Source organism: Haemaphysalis longicornis, unplaced genomic scaffold (genome assembly GCF_048455015.1).
Source record: "Haemaphysalis longicornis isolate Haplotype H1 unplaced genomic scaffold, Haemaphysalis longicornis Haplotype H1 scaffold_12, whole genome shotgun sequence".
NCBI classification, from domain to species: Eukaryota; Metazoa; Arthropoda; class Arachnida; order Ixodida; family Ixodidae; genus Haemaphysalis; species Haemaphysalis longicornis.
In genome coordinates, this window is record NW_027526225.1 from 31,857,769 (window position 1) to 31,885,079 (window position 27,311).

The 27,311-nt window shown below is 46.6% G+C and overlaps 1 protein-coding gene across 2 annotated transcripts in view; it reads left to right on the top strand.

Moving 5' to 3' along the window:
* Window positions 1-1,859: 1,859 nt before the first annotated feature.
* Window positions 1,860-27,311, top strand: part of Crk (Crk proto-oncogene, adaptor protein) — a 43,705-nt gene continuing 18,253 nt past the window's right edge. The window contains exons 1-6 of one of the 2 annotated variants that reach the window (XM_077693135.1): window positions 1,860-2,512; window positions 9,579-9,701; window positions 10,607-10,760; window positions 14,099-14,149; window positions 20,739-20,867; window positions 23,959-24,111. In XM_077693135.1, the coding sequence (XP_077549261.1) occupies window positions 2,478-2,512; window positions 9,579-9,701; window positions 10,607-10,760; window positions 14,099-14,149; window positions 20,739-20,867; window positions 23,959-24,111 (645 nt within the window). In that variant the 5' untranslated portion in view covers window positions 1,860-2,477. The remainder of the gene's footprint in view (window positions 2,513-9,578; window positions 9,702-10,606; window positions 10,761-14,098; window positions 14,150-20,738; window positions 20,868-23,958; window positions 24,112-27,311) is intronic. The other variant, XM_077693136.1, reaches the window with a different exon arrangement.

A 27,311-nucleotide genomic window follows, 5' to 3' on the forward strand; every position in this document is an offset into this window, starting at 1 on the left:
GTCGTGTATACTAGACCGTTGCATGCAGGGGTGCGCGAATGCTTCCCTTTGTTCCATTTATATCCACAGTTTGCTATACTGCACGCGTTATAAATCAGCGAAGTATTTTAATTTACTGGGATTTTCACTGTGGATACAAAAATGCAAAAGCACTCAAGCTGATGCGCGGCGGACGGATGCAACTCTGGCCGTTTTTTTTTTTTTTTTTTTTTTGATGAAAACTTGAAAATTGCCTCAGCTACCTACATCAATGGTCACTATCATTACGTCGGAGGCATGCATGCAGTATGTGACAAACTAGAGGAGTGAGTCTGTATTTTAGTCGCAAAATATTCGACGGCAAATACACCGTGGCAGAAATGACAATGGGCAACAAGTTAACTTGACGTAAACAAACCTTTCAGCCCGGCAAATCGGGAACCAACTGCAGAAACTCGAATTTTCCTACGTCAGATCATCATAAAACAATGTACGCCACTTCCGCAACGACACGCGGCTAAATGCACCGCAAAGAAACTAACAACATACTCCGATACCGTGCGCGCCCGCTGCAGAGGAAATTTTCAACCGCGCCGTGACGGCGTAGTGCGGCAAAGAAAAGTTTACAGCCCTAGGTAAGATAAAGGCTCGTGTAGTGGCTAAGCGGAACCATTTAACAATGAAATGAAGCGGGCGTAGAGCCACAGGGACGAGTGAAGAAATAAAGCCTAATTTTGACAACGTGTGGTACTGTTTCCCCGCTCGAGCGCCGCTGTCAGTCATAAATAGGTGACGCACGCTCAGGCTTCATTTAGAATACAAAGGCTGAACCAGGGAACTCCAACGCAGCTGTATTTTTCATCCGGACAGCGACTATGAAATCCCGCGCTTAGCGAACCAATGACAAATATTCGCTCCCAGCGCACCGCGCCCAGCGTGTCACAAAGGTTGCTCGCGCCGGCATAGTTCGCGTCAGAAAGTTCGTCCGGCATTTGGACCGGCATCTGGACCGGCATTTCCTCGTTGCGTGCACTGCGGCACGCAGCAATGCTCCGGCATTGTAGTCCATCAAAAAAAGCGGTCAATGCCCGACTTCTACGTTTTGCTACTTGGTTTCGGTTTCAAACGACCGTACCAAAATGGCGGACCTAGTTACCAGAGTCGGCGGGAGATGACGGGCGCATTTTGCATAGGGTCTATTGCACCGTCAAAAGATTTCGCACAACGCCTCACTGATCAAGGCATCAAACAATTAAGTGAACAGGGAAACAATTAAACAAGGCGATATTCCTGGCACGTTGGTTGTAGGGTCTGCGGCCAACAAGCTTGCGGCATGCGCAGCTACTAGAAAAATTTAATGGTATCAATAGAATACACAAATTAATCACCGAAATTTTGTCATCACCAAACACCATAACCAAGCCTTTTTTTTTTTGTAAATCGTTTTTGTATGTGGATGCACCACGGATGCAGGGGAGGAATTTCCGACAATGTTTTACCGCAGTATGAAAGGCATTTTCCCTTCCGCTGGAGATTTTTTACGCAAAAATAGATGCAACTTAACGCCGAGGCTAACCAATTTGATCCGGGCAGTGAATTGTGAATTACTACATGAAAATAACCAGTGAATGGGAGTAGCAAAAACTATTGCGGAGGTGTAAACAAAATTTGATGGGGTACATTAAAGTCCATTTCAGACAAATTTCATGAGCGGTTTACAAAAGCGCGATTAACGGTTGAAATTTATTAGCACTTCAGCACTTTTACGCGGCTGACTCAACAATGGCCGCTCAACCTGTTCGGAGCGGAGGTTTTCTTATTGTCGGTTCTCCATGCTCTGCTCACGTACGAGGTTTTGTCGCCGCTGATTTCGCCCTGGCGGCAGCTGCGAAAGCTTTGTTGGCTGCTTGTTTTGCCTGACTATCTGTCCGCGCGTTGTCGGGGTTTGTCCGTGAGTGGACTTGTAATATGCGACGCTTCTCGCTGTGATGATGCCCAGTGATGGCCGTGTCAGCGAAGTGATCCCCAGCCAGCGCGTCGCAGTCGTTTTAGTGTCTCCCGGAAGGCGTACTTTTCCGCGTGTGATCTCGTCGCTCGACGACGGTGGTTCGCCGATGTGCGCTAGGCCTAACCGTTCGCAGAGCTCCTGATCGACCCTCGCCGTCTAGCTCGTCCGTTTCAATGCGCTGACTGAAACTCGTCCAAACAATCGTACACCCTCAACCACCGGCGTGCGTTCTCCTGTCGACCAGACCCAGACTCCGCTGACGGTGCGGTTGATGCCGGCGTTGCGGCGACGTGCGACTTTTATCGGGAACGTATGACACTCCCAGCGGCTGCCGTGTTTCGTCGACTCCCGAGCTGATCGATTCCGTGCGTCGGTGTGTTCCGAGAGCGCGTCTAGCGAAAGACCGGCAACGCACGCGGCGTGTGTCGCGTCCTGTGCTTTCGTCTTTTCATTTGTGTCCTGACTGCGAGTGAGGTGACACATAGACGACATGGCCGGGAGCTTTGATCCGTACGATAAGAACAGGTCAGTATGAGTTGTGACACTGTTCGGTCAGCGCTGTGTGCCGAGATAAAAAAGAGCGACCGCACGCCTGCGACAATCACCATTTAAACGTTTCCGTCCCGGGAGTTCATTCTAATTTTATTTTTGTTTTATTCTTTGTGCCGTCTGCGGCAACAAACAGCGTTTTCGGCGTGGTGCTCGCGAGACAGCCGCTACAAGCGTTCCCCCGTGAGGGCCCGTTTATTTCGGGGATCTCCCCCTCCGACGGAGATCGTGTTTCACGGGCCACTCTCGTGCTAGGCCTACGCGTCCTCAAATTACAGTCGTTTTGCCGTGTCCGTCGTGCGCTGATAAGTTTTGCGTCACGATATGTCCGTGACGAAAACGCTCCGTGGCTTTGCATTAACCTTGGAAGCGACTGTCACCCGTCAAGCCTTCCCGTGGGCCGTTTTAAAAGTGCTCGTCTGCGTTTACTCCGTTCGTTTTTAACCTATTATGGAAAATGCGACGCAGAAATAGCAGCGAGGGGGATTTTTTTTTTCCGCGTCTGAAAGTTTCGGAAAGCGTCTTTTTCGCCCCGACGTTGTGGACGGACTTGACGCAGCGGTGGCAATGAACTCGTCTCATACCTTGTATAAATATCGAACCTCCAGAAACTTTTTCTTCAAAAGGGCGGCAATCTTTTTTTACTTTCTGGGATTCACGCGGGGTAGGAGCTCGTAGCCGCGAAATTTTTTGCGAAAATATCAGCCGGTCGCGTCGCAGTTTTGAATATTGTTGGGGATTTTTGCTAAAATGCATTTTTTCTTGCAACTTTAATCGACTGGCACTTCTTTAGCATTGAAGCTCGTTTATAATACAGCGTTATGAGATGGCTGCTGGCTCCTTAGATTTTGACTCGAGCATGAAGTGCTATCCTATTCTTTTCGTTTGTGTTATTGAATGCACAGAACACATTGATAACGCGCCATCTTCCCACACCACAAGTTCTTTGGTAGGCGTGTTCGTATCATATCAGCATATCATAGTCGTGAGTGTATTCAAGCCACTGTGTGCCTACTGTCGTTTTTTTCCGTAAGCTTGAAGTGTATAGCTTCGGGGGCAGATGATCTTCCTTCGCAGCACTAAGTTATCACAGAAGCTTATCTGCGTACGAAAGACACAGCGCAGACATAGTGCCGGAAGGACAAGAACGGCAGTCACTAACTCAATCAGTAACAAGAATGTAGAAGATCAGAATAGCCTTGAAGGGGCCAGTCATGCAGACAAAATACAAGTTTGTTTTATTTGAAAGAGTTCGTGTTTTGTAGTGCCCCCAGCGCTTGTCCGGAAGCAAACGATGCTTGATTCACTGAGAAATTAATCAATTTAAGTTACAATTTTGATTTTGCCGCGAAATCGCGTGTTTTCGCAATGTCCGCGATGACATCACAAGAACCGCTCTGCAGCCGATTGCGGAGCCTCGTTTACGGTTAGCTAACCGAGATGGCGCCACCATACCGCGAAGGGCCGTTTTCTGCCTTTGCTTCGTTTTTGGCCGTATTTGTACCTGGCTTGTTTTCGTTAAGGTAGAACATATTCGTTTCGTGGAACATGGTGTTCGCTTGACAAATATGGTCACGTAAGACACCGCCGCTTACGCTAATCAGCCAGTGTTGCCTGAGACAACCCCAAAGCGCTGCAGTGCTGTGCAGCTAAAACAAGCATAGCGAGTCCAGTGCCAACGGCAGTACGCATCAGTACTGTGTACTTTCGTAACTTCCACTGTTTACCCCACCATTCTTACTGTTATAAAAAGAATGTGCCCTTAATTTAAGTGCAAATAGCTCGTTCTGCGAGCTTATAAGCGCTGCCTAATTTGCATTTGCCGGCCTCAGCCAATCGCAGAGCTGGCTGGTATGACATCATACGTTCTGTTGCGGGAAATGAGCTAGTGGGTCGCATGGCCAATCCCTTTTTTCCTAATTATGTAGCTTATTTGAGCGAAGTTTACGTTAAAAGTGGTGTCAGTATGATTCTAGTGAGGCAATCCTTTGAATGAATTAAACTTGTGTTTTGTCTGCATGGCCCCTTTAAACACGTCCACTTAATGACCGGATCACATTGTTGTGAAACTTACTAATTGGTGACCCACAGACTTAAAAAGCATCCTGTACCGATCAAAAAGTTTTAGGGATAAGTGAAAACGTTCCTAATGGCCCAGTTTGCTTCCTTTAGAAATATGCCATTTATTTACTGAAATAAAAGGTAAACAAGAAATACATCTTGGTTTATCTAGTTTTCACTAGATGGCACTGGCTGTCTATCAAGCGAGAGTTTTTATTTCTTTGTTTCAGTACAGAAGTGGCATACTTCCAGATAAGCAAACTAGGCCATTCGGGGAATTTTCATGGATCGGCAAAACTTTTCGTAAAGTGCATGGTGGTTTTTAAGCCCGTGTGTCATTAACTACTGAAGGTCCATAGGAATGTTCACAGGCGTGGAGTCCCCCTTACCGGCCAACTGCACTGAAATTCCACCTCGTCCAAATTTACTCTGAACTTACAGTACGCACCACCGAACCAGCTGGTACGTGACTGGTAGCCCCGTGAAATGCGTGGTTAATTAGTTAGAAACATTTAAAATAGCTCCGTCACGGGCGACGCTGCACCTGCCGGCGTATCGCGCAAACAGCCTTGAAGCGAAAGGGACCCTGCGGCCGGCCCTGTGCTTTTTCCTACAGCCAGGCAGGACAGCCGGTCGAGCTCCGGTGGGCGCTCTTCTCCTAGGACTGCAGCGAGGGTGAAGTGTTGTGCGCAACTTCACGCTGGCCGGCCAGCTGCGTGCGGCCGCTCGCTCGCCGGCTGGGCCATCAGGAGCGTCACTTCAGTCTGGCCGTAATGGCCGCGCTGTTCTCAATTTCGCTTTCAAAATTGCTCGTTTGCGCAGCGGATACGCGTATTTCAGCTGTCTTATTTGGTATCGCGCAGTATTTTTAGGCAGACTATACGAAAATAACATTTTCAAGAGGTTGAAATTTTGAGTGCAGTTGGCTTTCAGCCATATTGTAGATCAACATGATGTCGTTGAAGCTTTTGTATCTGAATTCTTGAGGGCTCCTGACTTGCATAGTTGAATGAAGTGAGATTTTAAAAAGTGTACAGTTTTTTTTTTTTTTTTTTTTTTTTTCCGGAAGGCTTGGTAAGAAAATGGATTACGACAGCTCGGGACTGTTATGGGGAATTATGTTGGCAGCAAGGACAGTTATTGGTCTTTCTACTCAATCGTGTACTTCTCACCGCTGTTCCGAAGCGTGGGATCGCAGCTTCTCCACTCTTCACTCTACTCAATGTGCGAAACTGGACTGCAGGGTCAGTCTTATGGGTGGCAGTGCAATTCACTATTTAATACCAATTCTTTATCCACTCTTTGCACTTTCCTAAGCCCTCGGGAAAAGCAGTGATTTTGGGAATTCTAGGAGGCAATTTCTCCTGGTCGAACAAAATATAGGATGTATGGTATCGAATCGTAGAAGAGTAAATTTCTTTTGCAGTCGCGATGGTTTCAGATAGGAATTTTTTATTTGAAAAAATAAAACAAGAAAGCTGTACATAAAAGTTTTGGGACAAACGCAAAAAAAAAAAAGCAACGACATCGATGTTGCTCCACAGAGAAAAAACACAAAAATATTTAAGATATGCATTATTTACATATACTCTCACCGCGAAACTCCTGAAAATGTCAAACGTCTAAATGTAAAATTTCTTGGCTTACAAAAAAAGAAATGTTAGCACTGGTGGGTTTTTTGCACTGTGCAAAGCAGTTCCTCGAAACATAGGTTGGCTGCACTTCCATCGCAGAAAGAAATTGGTTTTCTATGCCACTCTTTTTTGTTCACAGCACAATTTACAGTTTCGATACTTTTGCATTTTCTGGGGCTTGTGTTGAACAGGGGTATCAGGTTCTGGGCCGGTTTGGTGCACTGTTGCTTTTGGTATCGAAATCCGATGATTAAAAGCTGTCCTTGTAGTAAGTGCTGCTAATGTGTGCCAAAAAGTTGTGTGTACAGTCGTTTAAATCAGTAAAAGTGCGGCATTTCCGCGGCGCTGTAGTGCACGATGTTGACACTATCCCCGTATCATCCGAGCACTCGTCACATGACACCGGCAGTGCTTTAACAAACCGTGGAGGGCTGAAACACGAACCAAAGTGGATGTAAGTGTTTTTACTACTCACAAGATGGTGCCAGCTCTCAGAGCGCACTCAGATAGAACCAAGTGCGAATGGGAAAATTTCAAAATTTGAACTTAAAAGTGTAGATGGTGTACTATCAATTTGAATAGGTGTGGGCAGGAAAGTGTTATAAGACAACTGCAGTGAAAATTTCAACCTTTTGGTAACCCTATTTCTGCATAGTCTGCAAAAAAAAAAAAAAAAACGTCAATATGCAAAATGTTGTAGCTGAAATAGAAGCAAATCCGCTGGAAGCGACCAGCGAAAGTCAGTGATTTTAAAACTGAAATTGAGAAGAGTACGGTCATTACGGTGAGGCTGAAGGGACTGACATTGCAGCCGGCCAGTGGACGGCCGGCCGGCTGGCGAGCAGCTTCAGAGAAAGCCTGCGTGCAATCTTGTCACGTGCGTGCCCAGTGGAGGTGGACCAGTTCTCCAGCTGCGTGGCTGGCCGGCGGACCAAGCACCCGGCTGACCACAGTGTCACTTGAACTTCATGGCTGTTTGCACGATCTGCCGGCTAGTGCAGTGTTGTCCGCTAAGATGCTATTTTAAAGGCCAACTGCACTCAAATTTCACCTCGACCAAAATTATTTTTAATTTGTAGTACGGGCCACCAAATCAGCTGGGACACAAGTGGTAGCCCTGTGAAACTCCTCGTTAATCAGTCAGAAGCGTTTAAAAAAGCTCCGCCGCACCTGCCGGCGGATCGCGTGAACAGACAGGATGCGCCTGTGACGCTGCAGCCGATGGAGGCTTGTTCCTCGGGCCAGCCAGGCAGCTGGAGAGCCGATCAAGCTCTGCTGCGAATGCTTCACCCATTTGCTGCCCCGTGGGCATGTAGAGCTTGCGTGCAGGCTTGCTCACGAGCTGCTGACCGTCCGGCCGCTCGCTGGACGGCTGGAGTGTAACTTCAATAGCCGTGCTCTTCTCGATTTCAGTTTCAAAATCACTGAGTTTTGCTGACCGCTTGCGGCGTCCACGCGCGTATTTCAACTGTTGTATTTTGCGTCTTGCTTTCTTTTTGAGCACACTATATGGAAATAGTGGTCTCAAGAGGTTGAAATTTTGAGTGCAGTTGGCCTTTAAACACTCTTAACTGATTGAGAACACATTTCGCGGGGCTGGCGGTCATGTCACAGTTCATTTGGAGGCATGTACTACACATTCAAAATAATATTTCCTGTGGGAAAATTTTTGGTGCTGTTAGGGAGGGAGGTTACACATCAATTGTGCCCCTCGTGGTATAAAAGGCAACCTTAACTTTTCACCAAAAACAGGCAAGCAGAGGAGCCTACCACTGTGTTTTAGGAGGCTGACAGTGAGTCTTTACAGCAGCGCACAGTGTAAAAAAATGGAGAATTGTGCAGATTGTGGTGTGCGGGCACCAGGGGGAGACAGTCGTGATGCGTTTCTTCACTTACAAAAAAATTCTGGCTTTTTTGCATCGGTTGCCAATTTCGTGCGCGTTGGGGTCTTACGGTTGATATGGTGCATTCGAATTGTCTCAATTTAACTGTTATGCATGCCTGACCAGAGTGAACGTCTGTTGTGGCATCTCTGGGGTTATTGCCATTGTGCTAATGTGTGGTATTGTGGTGCATTTCTAGTGAGGTGTTATACCCCTGCTACACTAGCTTCCGAATGTCATTTGAACCAAATGTCATTTGACTCAAATGCCAAGTTGTGCCGCTTCACTGGGTTTTGAAATGCCATTTGGCTCAAATGACATTCAAGCCAAATGAGCACCGAGAAAGACATTCGGGATTTCAAATGCCATTTCTAGCATTCTCACACACAGTGTCTTCGATCAGCAATAAAAAATATAATACTTCCGTACGTAAAACAAACAAAATATTTTTGTTTGTGGAATTTTGTTCACTATTGCTTTACTTAAAATATTAAGTAAGCATATTTAATTTTCATACTCTCAAAACGAGTGGGTCAGTTGCAAAAACAAAAAAAAACTCCGCAAGACTGCTGCCACATTAGAGTGAAAACTGGTGCTTCTTCTAACTTGATATCATTTTACTGCCTTAGACCGCTCCTAAATTTGTTGTATTACTGTATGAAAACGGAACGGGGCGACAACAGTGCCACTACACCACGGTGAGCAATTGTGAAGGCTTTCAGATGCCATCGAAATTGGAGTGTAGCACCGCGGATGCCGAATGGCATTCGAAGCACCCCATTTGAGTCGCATGACATTTTGGTTCAAATGAAATTCGGACCCTAGTGTAGCCGGGGTGTTAAATCGTGAACCTTGTCTTTTGAGGGTTCAGTGTGGTTTATCCAACTCGTGTCTGTGTGTCAGTATCGACTCACCCAGTTCTCAGTAACCGTAAAGTGTCTTATACGCGGCTTGCATTTTTTTAAAAAGGAGCAGATTCGGTAATGTTTGTTTGTGTGAATTTGTGTGCGTATAGATACAACTGTCGCCTGTCAGCTTATTACAAGTTTTGTCAGCTTCGTACAGCTGACCGTGGAGGACTTATTTTTTAAATTTTGTTTAGTACTTTTGGTATGCATGCCATTTTATCACTGGTTTTAGGCTCAGAAACGTGACTGGCACACCGGTATTGAAATGGTCCTTTCACCTTCCCCGGCTCCCATGTGATTGGGGAAAAATTGCTCCATATTATGGCATATCTCGGGCACTAGCACTTTCTTGTGAAACTGAACATTTCTGGTTGGAAAACTGGCCTTGCTGTTTTTCTTGAAGCAAAGAAGAGCGCAATGTAAGCCAACTTGTCCTAATTGGTGCCCTGCTGTAGTGCACTTCATAGACTGGAGGCGGCTTGAGCATGTTCCAACCGGCATTTAAATTTCCCGCCTGATGCGAGAGCCTGACTTGTGTGTGTGTGTCTGCTTGCAGCTGGTTCTTCGGGCCCATGTCCCGTCAGGAGGCGTCGGACCTCCTCATGGCCGAGAACGAAGTCGGCGTCTTTCTGGTCCGCAATAGCACAACCATATCTGGCGACCTGGTTCTCTGTGTTCGGTGAGTGCCTCCGCCACTAATTTTGAGAACTGTGTCTTTGGTGCCTCCTTCTAGCGCTAAAATAAAAGCTGCAGGGCCAACGTAAAGTTGGTTGTAAAGACGTGGTGACCACCGCAGTGAGGCTCTGGATCGGTAGGGAAAGTTTGGAGCTGATTGGAGGCAAAAAGCCTGGCCGGCTCCACATGTTAGCTGCACGGGGACGGCAGTTCTTACTTGCGTAGTTCAAATTATATACAGTCCAGCCCGTTTTTACACACACATTGGGAAACAGAAATCAGTTCGTTATATCTGTTTTTCACTATATCTGGACTTAAAATCCATGTATACAAATGGTAATGGGAAACGAAGGTTTGTTCTTTATAGCCACTATTTTGTTAAAACCTGGTTCGCTGTGAGTGGGCTATACTGTACTGGATAACCAATGCAAGCTGTGTTCTATTTGACGCTAAATAAAAATAGAGGTATGAACACATGGGGATGCTACAAAGTAAGGGTCATCTGACGTTGTTTACAGATTGGCTGAGATTGTGGATTGCTTATTTGACTGGTTGATCTCCTGCCTGTGTGATTTTTTGGTTTACCACGGTTTGGCCAATCCCCCTTCGTTGGCGTGGGCTTTTTCTGTATGCGCGCAAAGTGTACCCAACTGCAGCATGCGTCAACCTCATCACAGCAAACAGTGCAGCGATTCCCAACATTGCAGCTGCTGCTCCTGCGAAATCCTTGTTCTTATTTCACTGTGCATTGACGAACTCTAGGTGGCGTAAATTTACACCTCTTGTTCGCATTTAAAGCCCCGGTTGAAATCTCGTCTAGTGCTGCGCTCTCTTTTAACGGGACGGTTCTGACGAGGAGGCTGCCTGTCCCTCTCCTTTTCCCCTTCCCCCCTTCTTGGGCGCACACAGGGAAGAGAACAAAGTGAGCCACTACATAGTGAACCGGGTGAGCCAGGCGGAGCAGACGCGGTTTCGCATCGGCGACCAGATGTTCCCCGACATCCCGTCGCTGCTCAACTTCTACAAGCTCCACTACCTGGACACCACGCCCCTCGTCAGGCCGGTCAGTGTCTCTCTTCACGGGGGATGATCTCTGGGGGTCTGGTGAGCGGTCGTCGGGGGTGTTGTGATTGGAGCTGTTGTGATCTGGTGGTCGGTCGTCGGGGGAGTTGTGAGTGGGGCTGTTGTGATGTTGTGGTCGGTCGTCGGGGGAGTTGTGAGTGGGGCTGTTGTGATCTGGTGGTTGTCGGGGGAGTTGTGTTTAGGGCTGTTGTGATCTGGCGGTCCTCAGGGGAGTTGTGATTGGGGCTGTTGTGATCTGGTGAAGGGGGAGAATGGTGACTGGCTAGAACAGTGGCTGCTCTTGCATGGAAGCACTTTATTGGCAGGAGAGGGGGCATTTTGTTATGGTGTGTGGGAGAGGGCTGTGTGTTTCGTCTATATTGAATCTGGGTTCGAGGTTTAGCTTGGTAATTGTGCGATACAAAGAAGGATTGGGAAAAAAGAAACATTGTTTAATGAAGAAGAAGGCGGAGAATGCAAGGATTGCAAACTAAGCAACCATAATTCTGTGCAGACAATCGGTGTTAAGATGAGTAACTGAACCTGACCCAAACTGAGTGTGAGGTATAGTGCTTATGTCGTTGGTAGGTTGAGCTTTTTTATAAGTGTTCATTGACATCATGTGGACTGGTGAAATTTTTGCATTTGAGACGGAACGGGGGTTTGTGGGCTTTTGCCTATTTGTACGCCTTACTTGGGAACTGACTGAGCAAAGTGGAATGTACACGTGGACAGAAGCTGCATTTTTTGTGTGCAGGAGGCAGCTAGTGAAAAATTATGTTTTCATCAAGCTTGTGGTTGGCGTACACGCAGACGTGTTGGTAAAGCTTTGCACATTCGTTGCACACGCATTAAGTGTAACAACATCACAGGCTCAGCGCTGGCTGAGAAGGTACCTGATGTCTGTTTGAGCTGTATATTGCATACGACTTTATTGTCCACGATGGCGGATTGGATTTGAAAATGTGTTGTTTATCCGCCGGAGGCACATTAAAGGGACACGGAAGACAGCCAGCAACTCTCACTGTCCCATAGCTGTTTCAACGTTCATTCGGTGCCAAAAGATGCTCATGAAGACAAAATGCAAGTTTGGTTCATTCGAAAGATCGCCTCGTTAAAATAACCCTGACACTGTTTTTAACGCAAACCTTACTAAAATAAGCTCAATAATTAGGAGGACAAAGAATGGTCATGCGACCCACTCGCTCATTTCCAGCAACAGAACCTATGACGTATTATGGGCAGCATTGCGATTGGTTGAGGCCGCCAAAGGCAAATTGCAAGGTAGGCAGAGCTTACAGGCTTGTAGGAAAACCTATTTGCGCTTGAATTTAATGCACATTCTCTTTATAGCAGTACGAATGGTGTGGGAAAAAAATGGAAGTTACGAACACACAAGCAAGCATAGAAGCGTCAATGTGGACTGCGCTCACTATGCCGCTTATCGCTGTGCAGCTGTCCGTCACGTTGAGGTTGCACTGGCCAACTGGCATGAGCAACATTTTCTTCTGTGACTCTGTCAAACATGTTTCATGAAACAATTTTATCAACTATAATGGAAATTAGCCAGGTACAAATCCGCTCAAGAACAAAGCGAGTGCGGACAGTGGTACGGAGCATTATCGTGGCGCCGTCCGGGAGGACGAACGGTAAATGAGGCAGCAAAACACGCTTGGCCATTCATTGGAACCCTAGTCATTGTGTATGAACAATTGCTTCAAGTAGCTGCCCTGGATAGGACATCGCTGCCGTCGCAAAACACGATTTAGCGGGAGAATCAAAATTATGGCCTAAATTGTTTAATTTCTCATGGAATAAAGCAAAGTTTGCTGCCGGACAAGTGCTGGGGGCACTATAAAATGTCAAATCTTTCGAATAGAACAAACTTGGGAAAGAAAATTTGGCATCCACCTCAATGCAGCCGTATGGCTACAAAGGAAAGCTTAACAGCTTTCTCAGAAACTTCACAGATGAAGAAACATTCCTCGTGGTCCAGATGAAACCAGGAGGAATTTTTATTTATTTATTGATCCGCTAAATGTCTCATTTACCAAAAAAAGCTGGCAGCAGTGAAGCGGCTCCTAGAAAATGTGCTGTAAACGTGTTCCATAGCACAAGGCGTTCTGTAGCACGTACTTCAGCTTGACACCAGTACTCCGCACAGGTAGTTAGGGAGACGAAGAACACTGCCGGGCGGGTGAACAGCGAAATCCACCAGTTTTGTCAACTCACTGTCCCATTACACTGTGTTGGGAGCAAGCAGCGGTGCACTGCTTATGAGACAGATGGAAGCCATTTGAAAGCGTTAAAGGAGTAGTGACACAAAATTTGAAAGCTCAGATAGCTATGTAAAAAGCTTTCTTTGTATGTGGAGATACTTCCTCTGAATTTTAAACCGTAACCATTCAGAAAAACATATTTTAAACTAATTTTAATTCTTGCGTGTGCGAGAAAGCTCATCCATGCCATCGAGCAAGATCACGATGTCATCTGCGCTTCCACCCAAATGGCTGACGTCAGTTCTCCCGTGATGTATCGAGGCGGCTGCGGTGCTGTTGACGCGTGCTTTTCCGCCTTGTGCATCACGTCGTAGTTTTTGGGACTGACGTCACGTGCGACTATGGCCGGTAGTGCTGGTCGAACCGGGCTAGCTTGCCCAGACTAAGGTGGTTAGAATGGTTCTAGCCACCTTACCCAGACCAAACGTTACTAGTTGCCCAGACCGGCATCGGCTGTGGAGCAGCGAGAACAGTGACGTCGAATGCACCTTCCCTTCATAGCGTTTGCCTCGGTGTTCACTTCACTGTTCGACAATGCTAGGCGCGAGCAAAGCGCTGCAGGAATTCCATTGGACACTATTGCTATCACATCTATAAACCTTAAGAAACACTTATGTGGGTCCTCGATTTTTTTGGCCAGCTTTGGGTGGGGGGTTGTGAGCTGGCATAGTCATACAGCACGAGGAATGTAGTGCCTTCTTCTTTTTTTTTTTTTTTTTTTTTTTTGCACATACCGAAATCGGCTGGTGACAATTGTGTGTCGGTGGAACCTCACGATGAGCGCGGGAGGAACAAAGCGATTGCGCATATCAGCAGCTGAAACTGAGTGTTTATTTTGTGGAGATTTGAAGGGCAGAGGACTTTCATCACAAAAGGCGCTCTAATTGGTCAGTGGAAAGGGTTGCAGGGCCTGTTGATGCTGGAGCTCCGGAGCATTGTGTATATGAGTATTGTGGCATTCTTACCCCTTTTCCCCCCCTGCAACAATCGCTCTCGTCGGTGTGCTGCGCAACCAGTCTTTGGAGGTGGTAATTCTCGGTCTTCCCGCTTCTTTTTCCAGGCTGCCAAAAGAGTCGAGCGAGTCAAGGCCAAGTATGACTTCGACGGAAGCGTGAGTAGTAGTTGTGTAGCCGCATTCCCTTCACCTTTTCTTTCCTCAAACGGATCCGTGCCGAGTCTGTGCGACTCGCGGTGTTTTCTCGCAAAAATCTATCTTTGCAAATCACGTGGTCTTTTACACTGGACACTCGCAAAGAATTTTTTTGGCGATTTTCCAGAGTTGCAAAAAGGGGCCACTCTGTGATACGAGTGCTGCTGCATCTATAAATTTATGGTTGAATTTGCACCACTTAGTGTGGTAAATTTGTTCCTTGTGAAGTTAAATTCGAACCAGGCTTTACTGTGTTTGTGTGCATATGGAGGAAGGTGAAAATGGTTATTTTGCAGTAAAACCTCCTTACAAGAGATACTCAAGTGAGCCGGGAAACATGTCTCTTGTAACCAAGGTCTCTTGTAACCAAAAATTCTACGAACTCTGTGGTGTTGAAAAGAAGTCATTCGTTTAATGACTGCAAAAGAAGAAACTGGAGTGACTAAAAAAAAAAACGTGTACGAGTTTTTTAAAGGCTAGCAAATGTACAAGATAATTGTACTTGACAAATTCCGACGTTTATAGATTGTTTACACTTCTCGTTGCAGTTGTACTCAGATGAGATGAGTGTCGTAGCTCAACTAGTTTTTGAGGCACAAATTTTTTTTTGAACCCGATGAAAACTTGTCACTTTACACACTTGTTGGGTAAGAATTTTGTCTAGAATAGAGTAAAATGTTTACAGTGTAGAAATATCCACCAGTGTTCATACTGCAATTGCTTTTGAATGATACAGTTTATGACGCAAATGTTACCATGAGTACTGCAAAAGAAACTGTCAGGCAGACATAACAAATGCAGCTTTTAGGGTATTTAGGACAGTATTCTTGCATCTTATAAAGAAAAAAATGTCAACAAAGAACAACCAAATTGATATCTGAGGGACTAAAAAGGTTTAGAGCTTTCCGAGGCACTATTTTTCCGAAAATCCGGGCTATTGCGAAGGAAGCACTTGGGGTATAAAAAGCGTATCACTCCATTTGATTTGTGCATAAATTGGCGAAGTGGCTACACACTGCGAAACTCGCGTCGACATCGCATGCTATGCTGGCAGCGTTTGTTTTCTGCTCGGTTTCGCTATGCCGGTAGAATTTTGTGCCTCTACAGCCTTCTTGCGTCCTTCCAACCTTGTGCTGGACAGATCTGAGGAATGACATTGTAGGGAGATGTCCTTCAAATTGTGGAGCGTTTTTTTAAGCTCCAGGAGTTGCAGTAGGTCAGTCCAACAGATGAAGTAATGGCAATGCGCGGGGGCCTTGAAGGTTGCAATATTAGCAGCAAAGCTGTTAGCAATTCGTTGATTCCGGCCTTTCACAAAAATCAGCGGAAGAGTACAAAGAAAAGAAATCACCGGCAGGATTCGAACCTGTGTCTGGTAGATCAAGGAAGTTAGAGTCGTTCATCTTTTACCCACTCGCCTGAGACTGTGTGAGTTAGTCCGTCCGTTAAAGCTACAAAGCTTCCAGGTCTCACAACTGACGGGGGACCCTTGTTCTTGCAGTCCACTCCCATGTGGTAGTTTTTTGAGTTCACAGCCACGACGGCCTTTTCAGGTTGTGCCAAAAGCAGTGCCTCACATTCCTTGAGGTACAAAAGAACAAATGTGTGCATGAGAGTTGTCCGTCGAAATTAAGTGTCCCCGGTCAGGGCAGTAGTCGCGTAGCTTTGGTAGAACAATAAAGGGCGGACTATCGGCACTCGATTTTTCACTCTTCTTATTGTACTTCGGAAACTGGATGGTAACGAAGCCTGTTCTGGTATCGACGGGAACTCGTAACCGCATCTTGTAACTTCGTCTTTCGCCTATTGTTGTGCACTGGGCCATGCTTTTACCACGCCTATTCAAATCGATCACTGGTGATCGATGATTTATATTGCCTATTTCGACATGTTGTAGTCATTTCTCATACACCTAGTGCGGGCAGTGGTTAGTCTAGGCACTGCACTTGTAGAATCAGTTTAAATTTTCCTACTCCGGCGACATTAAGATTTTTGACGGCGTTTTTCGAGAGCTGAGGTGCGTTTGTTTTTGAGAAAGGGGGCGTGGCTGCTGCACTTGACAAAGGATGCAGATCGTGGCTAGGCAGCATTACCATAATATTTTTTTGCCAAAAGGCTCCTGTCAAAAGTACCCAATAATGTTGTCAGCTTTGTAATCCGACAGCGTTGAGAGGTGATAATTATTTGAAAATGACACCAGCTATTCACTAGTGATCTTTGGTTCGGAGAAAGAGTCGCTTTATTCTGCCAAAGATTATTTCTGCTGGTCCCCCACATGTCCAGCAAGTATGCCTGGCATTTTCAGCCAGTTTCCAGCAGTTTCGGCTTCGTTTTTGTGTTGCAAAATTCATATTTGGCGCTACTACGCAGTTACCCAACTACATGCTCATTTTCCATGGCGCCTCCGTCGCCTGCTACTGCTCCTCGAAACAAGCATGCCGCTCGTGCTTCCAGTTATCTACGCCTTGCTTCTGCGATAAGATCTTCCGCTGAAAGTCAGAAGATAACATCAGGTCGTCGGATATCAGTTCAGACGAGGAGAACACTTCCAATTGGCCTTGAACACCGCCAGCTGTTCACTGGCCAGTTTCGGTTTCATACGAGGGTATTTCCGGAGGTCTAGTGTCGCTGCTTAGTAGTGCTGTCTATTCTGACAAAGTCTCCAACAGCCTTGTATTTGTTTCTTTTGGAAATTGTTAGTTGGCGCTGAAATGTAGTAGGTTCGTAGTGCTGAACTCGCTTCATAGCATGACGGCGGCTTGGTGAAAGCTTGCTGGGCACGATTCTAGCGCATCGTACCTTGTTCGTGCAAGCAGGGCTACCATAGCGAGTAAAAACATGATAATAAACCAGAAATGAAATTTCTGACTCATAAGTGCTTATCCGAACTTCAACAAGCATTCACCGAAGAGTTTGGTTTTCAACTCCAAGCAGATTTTTTCGCATCGCTTGCTTGCCTTCAATATTGTGCTGGTCATAATCATTGACCAGGTGTTTTTACATCACGTGGAGGCTAATTGGGGCCTTTATAATGTAAAACCACCAGATTTCGTCTAGAGAACCATCCAAAATAGCAAAATTTGAAATAATGGTTAGGCTTCACCACAAGGCACGTACACCACGCGGGCTAACATTTTCTTTTATATCTGACAAATTGTACCGCGCAACTCAATTTTTTTTTCTAGGACAGGTTTTTGAAATGTTTAGCTACAAAATGTATATTATAATTTTTTTTGTACTACTGGTGGTTTATTATGCACATATTTTTTTCGACGCCTTGACAAAAATTTCGAATGAGATAATTTTTTTCGCAATCATTATTCATGAAAACATTATTAAAACTGGTGTCGTTGGGAAGTGCGTGGAATCATCTGCATTTCATGTCACTTCAATGTGTGCCTAACCAATATGTATAGCACAGAAAAAAGTTTTTGTCAGACCCCTCAAAATTGGTCAATTTCCTGCGGTAACGAAAGAGTTAAACTGTGCCACTCTTTCGCGGTACTCACCTATGGGGCAGAAACTCGGAGGCTCACTTAGAGGGTTCAACTTAAATTAAGGATGACTCAGTGAGCAATGGAACGGACAATGATAGGTGTAACATTAAGGGACAAGAAGAGAGCGGAGTGGATCAGGGAACAAACACGTGTTAAGGACATACTAGTAGAAATTAAGAAGAAGAAATGGATGTGGGCAGGGCATGTACTGCGAAGGCAAGATAACCGTTGGTCGTTAAGGGTAACAGAGTGGATCCCTAGAGAAGGCAAGCGTGGCGGCGGGCGGCAGAAAGTTAGATGGGCAGATGAGATCAAGAAGTTTGCAGGGATAAATTGGTCGCAGATAGCACAGGACCGAGATAATTGGAGAATAATGGGAGAGGCCTTTGCACTGCAGTAGGCGAGATAGGCTGGTGATGATGATGATGACTTTCGTGGACTGAAAAATTGCGATGAGACCGGAGCGAAGTGCGCCGCCCAACCCTTCACGTGCTTGAAAAGGCAGGAAATCCTGTGCCAGGAAGGTGTAACAAGTCCAGAAAACGAACCTGCAGTCCAGTAAACTCCCTTTCCACTGTAACCACTTCTTCCACTGGACGCCTTCTTCATTATTTGTCGGTTTTTCCAGGATGGGCATGTAGTTGTGATTAGTCGGCAATTTGTCTTTACTTTGAAAGTGCGATCCAAGCATTATCCAAAGGTCAAAGCTCTGTTCTCTTTTTTGGGGGGCTTTAACTTTGCTGTCCTTTGAGTGGCTGGGAGCACATCTTGCTCGTGGGCTGTGGACACTCTGGGAATAAAGGAACAAATCCTTTGAGCATAGTGGCATTTTAGAGAGCGCTTAAAAGCGGTCGCTTGAGCTCTCGACGCCACTTTGCGGTGGCGGCCGCCGCCATGTTGGTGCCGCCTGCCGAGCCGCGTGCAGCGTGCGGGTGGTTCCGCGGTAGCATCAGCACGCTTGTGACGTGCGCGGCGTGTTTTCGTGAGCAGATAACAACAGCCTGGCTGTTCCTGGAGAAAGAGTGACAAAGAAAGGGAAGAGAGCCTGTACATGGCCGTCACTTGCTCGCTCGGCGGTCAAGCGCCTCGCCGGCTCGGTCGTATCATCTGCCGGGCCACGTAGGTCTGTTCGTAAGAGCCGAAATTTTTCCCATTGCAAACAATCCAATTTCGCCGGGACTTATCAGAAATTCGTATTATCCCGAAATTCGCATCACCCAGAAATGTATCGTCAAGATTCCACTGTGTGGGACTTTTTTTATGAAGGTCCCGCCAGGCCCGGAAGCTCAGTGTCTCAGTGACAGGAAGCTCAGCGACACCTGATAGCTATTAAATTCGCTTCGAAAGTATTCGACCCCAAGGACTATTCGCTTCGAATTCGCTTCAAACTTAGATATTACTATTCGCACAAGCCTATAAAAAGGGCAGAGGCGATAGGCTTGCACCCTGCGGGATACCGGATGATACACTGGTTAAACAAGACTTGTGCTCATTAGCCGAGGTGAATTGCGTGCATCCTTTGAAGAAGTGTTCGATCCATGATATCAGGCTAGAAGGGATGTTTAGTGATGATAGCTTAGCTAGTTGTTGGTTGTGGCTGACGCGATCGAATGCTTTAGAAAAATCCTAGAAAATTGCGTCTGCTTAATGGGTATAGACCCTTTGCAAAAAGGCGGACAACACTGAGAATTCAGCGGTGGTAACACTGGTGGTGAACGTGACGACGCCATTAGAAAGGAAGCAGGTCGTAGCAACGCTGTTGCGGTTGCACGTTTTCGCCCACGGCTTCACGAGTCTGTTGCCCCGTCGCTGTAGTCATATCGAAGATTAACGCTGGTCAAATCGCTTCCGCTTATCTACCCCGCTGCACAACGGCTGGTCTGGGGCGAGTCGAGATGTGCCCTTTTTTTCTCCTATTTCTTCTGTGTTCGTTCCTTCATATGAGTTCCTCTCAAGGTCGACTGCCTCTGCTCGCTGCTGACGCACGTGTGCGACCTATCCCTCCCGCATTAGCACTGCATTCACCGACGGAAAAATTAAGCGCCGCAAGTACAGAGGCGGTGAATCACAAACACGACCTTTAGCAGAGACATCAAAATCAGTTTCATTATGCATGCTTTGGTCATTTTCGCGAATAGTTTTCAAAGTTTGAACATACGCAAAGTGAGCGCTCAGCAGAGACGGACCCTTCATGGCCCGTTCATAGTGGCCAGCCGCCGCTACCACGGGGCAAGGGCGCATCGATTAAACACAATTAAAACTCGACAACCAAACAAGGAGGCAGCGCTAAGGCTATTCTTTATTAGCAACAAATCCTACCTTTGCTTGCTGCTGTTTGTCAACACTGACGATGGCGTAACGTAGGACTCCACGCTGACGTATGATCGCTCGTACTCGTAGGACCTTTTAGTGGTCGACCTCGAAGAATAAAAATCCTGAATATGCCGCTATTCTTTCAAAGGGAGGGCGGCAAAGTTATTTTCCCATCCTGCAGTGGGAAACACCACTTCGCGGGACGCGTATGCAATTACGTGGACGGAGGACGGTAGCTACCCCATAGAAACTCTGTTCTCGCAACCTTTTCCCTTCCTTTCTAATGGCGGCACAGCGGGTGCACAGTGTTGCCAGAGTGGCTCGCTGCTTTTCTGCCAACGATTTGGCCATTTTGCAAAGGGCCTATTGTCCATTTCCTGTAGTTGATCATGTATGAATTCGGCAAGCTGGGTCTGACATGAGAACCGTTTATAATATGGAAGCCGTGTTTGAAATGCAACTGGTTAAGAGAAAGTTTGGACTATTTGGTGCTCAATTTATTGAAACGCTAATAGCACGGAAAAAAGAATGGCAAAAAAGAACGGAAGAGAGGCAAAGCGGTTGTCCGTGTCATGTGTCTTATTCTGTCGTTCTTTTTACCGCGCTGTGAGCATTTCATTCCAGAGCAGTTTGGTGCCCATATGCTTTGCCTAACCTTCTCCCCCCCCCCCCCCCTCCCCGTAGAATGTTAGTGGCGTGTGCAGCTGGAGTTGTAACTTTGAGTGGTGCACACCGTGCAGGATTCCGACGACCTGCCCTTCAGGAAGGGCGAAGTGCTGACGGTCATCTCCAAAGACGAGGACCAGTGGTGGACGGCACGCAACAGTCTCGGTCAAACGGGCTCCATCCCGGTCCCTTACGTCGAGAAGGTGGGTGGGCGGTGTTGCGGCACTGCGAAAAAGACTGTGGCTTAGTTTTCGCGTATGGGCTGCCGGAAGGCTTTTCTTCTAGGGCGAAAGCGCCCCGTTGTAAGAAAAACTGGTGTTATGTTTGTCAGGTGTAAAAGATGGTCGTCACTGTACAGAGTAAAGAAAAAAACCGTTTGAGTTGATGTGGAATTTGAACGTGGCTGTCCAGAGTTGGAGTGAAGTGTGTTACTACTACCAGGCTACCTAAGCATGTTGCCAACGGTGGAAGAAGAGTTGGCGTAGTGCGTGTACTTGTTACGTTGTTAGTGGGGCCGGTGAAGTATGATGGCACATGAGTAGAAGAGGCGCACCCCCGCAATGCAGAACACAATTTCGTGGAAGCTGTGGCCTGGAGTGAGTGAGTGAAAAACTTTATTAAACGAGAGGCCGTGGGGCCCTGGGGGGAGCAAGGATGAGGGGAAAAGGGGAAGGTCACAACTCGCACAATGAACACAGTTTCAGTCTTGGGGTCCTAATCACAAAATGAACACATAAAAAACAGTCAGTGGCACCAAAATGCACAGCTCGCACTTAAATGTACAGTTCACACTGTAGACAATGCGGTTCACTGTGAAAACAGTGCATGCTGCAGTCAGTTCACATTGTAGGTAGAACGGGGACGTCGACCAGGCTGTTACACTCATTTGTAGAGTCCGTTTTTAAGGGCGTACTTGGTAATTGCTTCTAGTATGGTGGGAGCGTCACGAACCCGACTAACATGTTCCTGTTCAGTCGCAGGGGTGGGACCTAGAGTTAAAAGCTGGTGGCGATTACGGTAATGAACAAAGCCAAATTAAGTGATAAAGATTTGGTGTGCCTTCACGACTACAGTGGGGGCATCAGCGCAATTCGGATCCTGCTGGAGCTGTCCATTTAGTGTCTGCTGTCAAAGTAATTCACTCCTAAAGACGAACCAAATAAAGGGACGCAAACACAACGCTGCAATGAAGAAGTATTTGACAAGTGTTGCCAAGGGAAGTTCTTGTGCTTCCTCGTTAAGAGCACATAAGCGCACAGAGGAATTTCGTTTGTGCCTTCCATGTGGCATAGGTTACAGAGGAGAGTGTCTACTGGAAGCATTTGAGCATACGTAGTGCACCCCCTCACTTGGCTGGCACATTTCAGTGACACGTTTATGTCACCTCGCAAAATTTGTGTGTGTGTGTGTGTGTGTGTGTGTGTGTGTGTGTGTGTGTGTGTGTGTGTGTGTGTGTGTGTGTGTGTGTGTGTGTGTGTGTGTGTGTGTGTGTGTGTGTGTGTGTGTGTGTGTGTGTGTGTGTGTGTGTGTGTGTGTGTGTGTGTGTGTGTGTGTGTGTGTGTGTGTGTGTGTGTGTGTGTGTGTGTGTGTGTGTGTGTGTGTGTGTGTGTGTGTGTGTGTGTGTGTGTGTGTGTGTGTGTGTGTGTGTGTGTGTGTGTGTGTGTGTGTGTGTGTGTGTGTGTGTGTGTGTGTGTGTGTGTGTGTGTGTGTGTGTGTGTGTGTGTGTGTGTGTGTGTGTGTGTGTGTGTGTGTGTGTGTGTGTGTGTGTGTGTGTGTGTGTGTGTGTGTGTGTGTGTGTGTGTGTGTGTGTGTGTGTGTGTGTGTGTGTGTGTGTGTGTGTGTGTGTGTGTGTGTGTGTGTGTGTGTGTGTGTGTGTGTGTGTGTGTGTGTGTGTGTGTGTGTGTGTGTGTGTGTGTGTGTGTGTGTGTGTGTGTGTGTGTGTGTGTGTGTGTGTGTGTGTGTGTGTGTGTGTGTGTGTGTGTGTGTGTGTGTGTGTGTGTGTGTGTGTGTGTGTGTGTGTGTGTGTGTGTGTGTGTGTGTGTGTGTGTGTGTGTGTACGTGTACGTGTACGTGTACGTGACACTCGAATGGCGTTGTTGCCTGACATGTTAGGGCAGCATTGTACTTTCACTTTTCGATTATTTATTCCTCGTGTTGTCGTTGATGCAGTGTGTAATATTTTCTGTGTGACCGTAACTGAGTGGAAAGCAAGGGAGCGACTTGCCGCGGCCTTTTCTTTGTATAGTTATTGTAGCTCGCTGATATTCTGTACCATTTGTGCTGTTACTGACAACCGTTAGTTCCGAAATTTGAAGAGCATGGCACATCCTTTCTTTGTATTTTTATTTTCCTCCTTGTGTGTACGAATGCATCTTAAAAGGGGCTCACGGCCTCTGAAACATTTTTGATTTTTGGTTGTCAATGTGACTAGTTGATGTATTGCTTTTTGTTATTCCCCCCCACTGTAATGCCAAAAAGGCGCTGTGGGTACCAAATAAAGAAAGGGAGAAATAAAGAAAGAAAATTCGACAGATTGCGGGCCGTGGAATCTTTGACACTGTGCACGTTTGAAAGGTGCGTGCGAGGTAAGTGCAGTAATCATCTCGTGCAGGCTACGCATTCCTTTTTGACAGAAGCGCCATTTAGTAACAACACGGCGTGCCACACGAATGATTCTAGAGATCGTTCAGTGGACTTCTGCTTTTTCACTTAACGGTGTTGCGCATACAAGTCAAAGTACTCTCTCACAAACCTGTGAAACCATTGCTGCTAACGTCTGGTGCCGAGATTTTGCACTTTTCTGTCTTTATCTCGGTATGGCTTGGCTGGGGCTCAAGTTACCTTTTTTACAAGCGATCGTAGCAATCTTAGTTACATCGTCATTGACATCAAACAATGGTGTCCTCCATAGCCACGGCAGCAAGTGTAGTGGTGCGGCATTAGGAGCTGTTTTACGGAGAAAAAAAACCAATGCAGTATTCACTCTGTGCATCGTTTGCAATGTTGCAAATCTATGATTTTGAGAGGCTTTCTTTCCCAGTATTCAAACTTTCTCATTTTTTTTTCGCGAAACTTCTGTTGAAGCGAAGTGTTCCTGAAAAGTTTGTTCAATAACGAGAGAATTTTGGTGCGTTGCCTGCCATGGCAAATTAATGGGGAACCAGAAATCCTTCATTGTAACAGAATTGCCTTTGAAGCGGAGTTTGAGTGTGCATATACTCCTGCCCCCTCACCTTGTGAGCTTCAAAGCCACTGCCTTTTGTAAACGAGAGCCGCCTGCTGTCTCCGTTGCAGCTTGACGACTGCCAGCTGCCAAACGACGGACACGGCTGGAATGGGCCCACTTCTCCGCCGCAGCTGGGATCGCCGCCTGTGGCGCCTCCAAATGCCCGGACGACGCCGGCCGGAGGCGACCCCATCAAGTACAACACGCCCTCCAACGTGCAGGTATGCCTGGACTCTGGGCACAGGTCACGTGAGGGGGTGGCGACCTCCATAGGGTTTAATACTACATAATATACACTGTAGACCATTTGTAATGTGACTGCCTATAGTGCGAGACTGGATATAGCGTGATTTTTTGTGACCACCAATTTGCTTCCCATAGAACTCAATGCATAAGCAGACTTCTTAAAGCGCGGTTGGCCGAGGCCTAATACTGTTTATAGTGTGGTTTTCTTGGCGGGTTCGCCATTCAACCGGCGCAGAAAGAAAGAAAAAAAAAAGAAAGACGGAATAAGCCATCCTGGCGCAGGCTGTGTTGCAGTGCAGGTTGCGTCAAAAATAAAAATAGGCACCCTTTTGTTCACGTGTTCCGTTTGCACTGACGTGATTATCACAACTGCCCTTCCCTGAGCACACCTCAGAAGATGTGCTTACTATGCCCCTGCATAGTAAGTTGTTTCTGCTAGGACTTCGTGCAGAATAAGCAACCCTTCTTTCCCTTTCCGAACATCTGGAGATAGCGAGAGTCACGACACCAGGGGTTTCCACTACGTGTACATTGTGCTGATAACCAACTGCCTTCATCATTGCAAACACTAGGAAGGGTGAAAAAAAAAAAAAGAAATCCCGCTTGTGTTCTTATCAAATTTGTCCTACGGCACCCATTCACAGACGCTAAGCAATGCAGCCGTGCTCCCTCAAAACACAAATACTAGGGAAGTTATAGCCGCATATGTGGTTTGTAAGACTCCGGTGCAGAGGCTAATGTGAAAAAAGAAAAAAGACGAAATAAAGACCGTGTCTCTGTTTTTGAGAGGCTTTCGTTTGAGTGATGATAAACCAAGACGGACTGAAAGGTAAGTTGCAATGTTGTTAGATTCGCATGTTTTGTTTATAGTGCGGTACCGCCAGATTTTCGCAGCTCCTGTGACACAAGTTAAAAGCTGTCTACACTGCATTCTATCTTAAAATTCTAAAGAAACGCCCCCACCCGTGCAAAGGCCCCCCCTAAATCTACTTCAATTTCTAATTCCCCCACCGTTCCGGGGAAGCCCCCACTCCCCTTTTCATCTGCGCCCCGAGATCCACTGTGCCCAGGCAACACTGGGCGTGCCACGGATTGTCTATAATTTAATCCAATCCAAGCCTGGTTTGCAGCCCGATAGCCAGATATCTAGTTTCTCGTTTTACTTTTGGCGGAGTCGGTTCGACCATGCATTCTCAAGCAACTTTTCTTTGGCGCTGACTCAGAGGAGTTGTTAGATGGTTTTAAGAGGTATGACTAACATTCTTTGGCAAAATCTCAGCTAGCCCATTACTCTGCGAGTGTCGCTTAGTTTGGAGTGACCCAGTTCGGCCGGAGTAAACTGCATGCTGGGGATCAGACTGTTCTCTCCTGGCTCGCCAGGCAGGCGTGCCAACTGTTTGATCATGGGGATGTTTGGACTAGTGCGTGGAAAAAAGCATTCGTATTCTATCCGAACACTTTGTGCGCATGAGATGATGCGAAAAAAGTGGCAGCGCGCATTGCATGCGCACGTTCGCATCAGTTCAGGTAACACGTGACAGCAGTTGCGTTTATTGACAATGGAAAGGTCTGTATGTCGAATGGAAGGCCTCAGCCTTGGCTTTGTCCGCAGGACACAGTGGTGCATGGAAGCACATGTGCTTGTTGAACAGCTAGGACAGTGTCTCTGGAAGGTACCAGTTGAACAGCTTCAACAGGGTTGGGAATTAGGGGTGGGCAAATACTCGAATATTTGCGTACCAATCGAATAGTACTGCTGCGAATAGTTTGATTCGCAAATTAAATATCTACTACAATTGAGTCCACTTAAAACGACACCGTGTATAACAATATATCAATATAACGATGAACAACTTTGGCAATGTTCACTTTCGTATGCGTTGTATGGTAAAATAAACGGGTTATTATAATGCCCCAGTGCTGCGATATTGGATATAACAATTGAATATGGTTATACAGTTGAACCTCGATATAACGAACCTCGATTTAACGAAATTCGCGATATAACGAATTTTTTCAAGTTTTCTAACAAAATTTTGCTAAATGCATGTATTTTTGTCTCGATTTTACGAAGTAATTTTGTGCGGCGCTTTCGATTTAACGAAGTCACGGCAAGAAAGGAAGAACGAAATTCCGGTCGAGGCACGTTTTATTTTGCCTCTCAGGCCCTACATTGAAAAAATTCAGTACTCAAATTGACTCTTGAAGGCTAAAATGAAAGAAAAGCGGTGAAATCTACGGTTAACAACAATTAAAAGCGAAGAACGAAGCTGCACAAACCGCTAGCGGTCATAGACGGTTTAATAGTGCACGAACTATTTTGACGTCTCCATCGTTGCCTACGCCAGCGCCCTCTATGCTTAGGCGCTACCGAAGCCTACTTCAAGCTTTTTTTTTTTCTACGCGTCATTGCTCACGGTGCTGCTGCGCTAGGTTGTGCTCGCTGATAACCAAATTAATATTTTGTTCGTGCATCGTTAGGTGAGTCTTGTAAGCAGCATGAGCACTCCAAGAGAAAGTAAAGTGTTCCGAACAAGAGCCTGAGGAAGCTCGGTGAAACTGACAGCCACCGAAGTGTGATGGATGCCATCGATGTTCTGCGGAGGCACGCAGGTGCACACGAATGTTTAAGACCTTGTTAGCGCTGTCAGCATACGAGCGTCACATAAAGCCCGCCCTGGTCAAGAAACGCCAAGCACTGCTTACGGACTTCTTCACTACAGCTTGAACATCGAGTGCTGGTGGCAATAAATTGCTCTCTTTGAACGTGGTCATCTTCGTTTCACCAGCGTTCATTAGACAGCTGCGGTGCGGAGAAATCAGTTTCGTAAGGGCTCAGTGGGCATAAAAGTAATTGCTTAATCGAATTTGGCCGGAAGATTTTTAATGTAAGCGTTCCGCTTTCCGGATCACGTAAGCGCTGCTCCACACAGTGAAGCGGTCCGCGTGTACTCCGCTCAACTCGTAATCGTGGTTTTATCTCGAGTGTTGTGGTTGAATCACGCGCCCATACTGCGGAGCCCTTGTACATGAAAAAAGTCTTTCGAAAGTTTCATAGCAGCCTTCCGCTGTTGGCCCGCCGCACCTAAGCCTACCACTGAATGGACGAAAAGAGGCGTAACTTCGAACGAGCACCTCGGCGGGGTGAAGTTCACGGGACATGGACGCGGGTTCA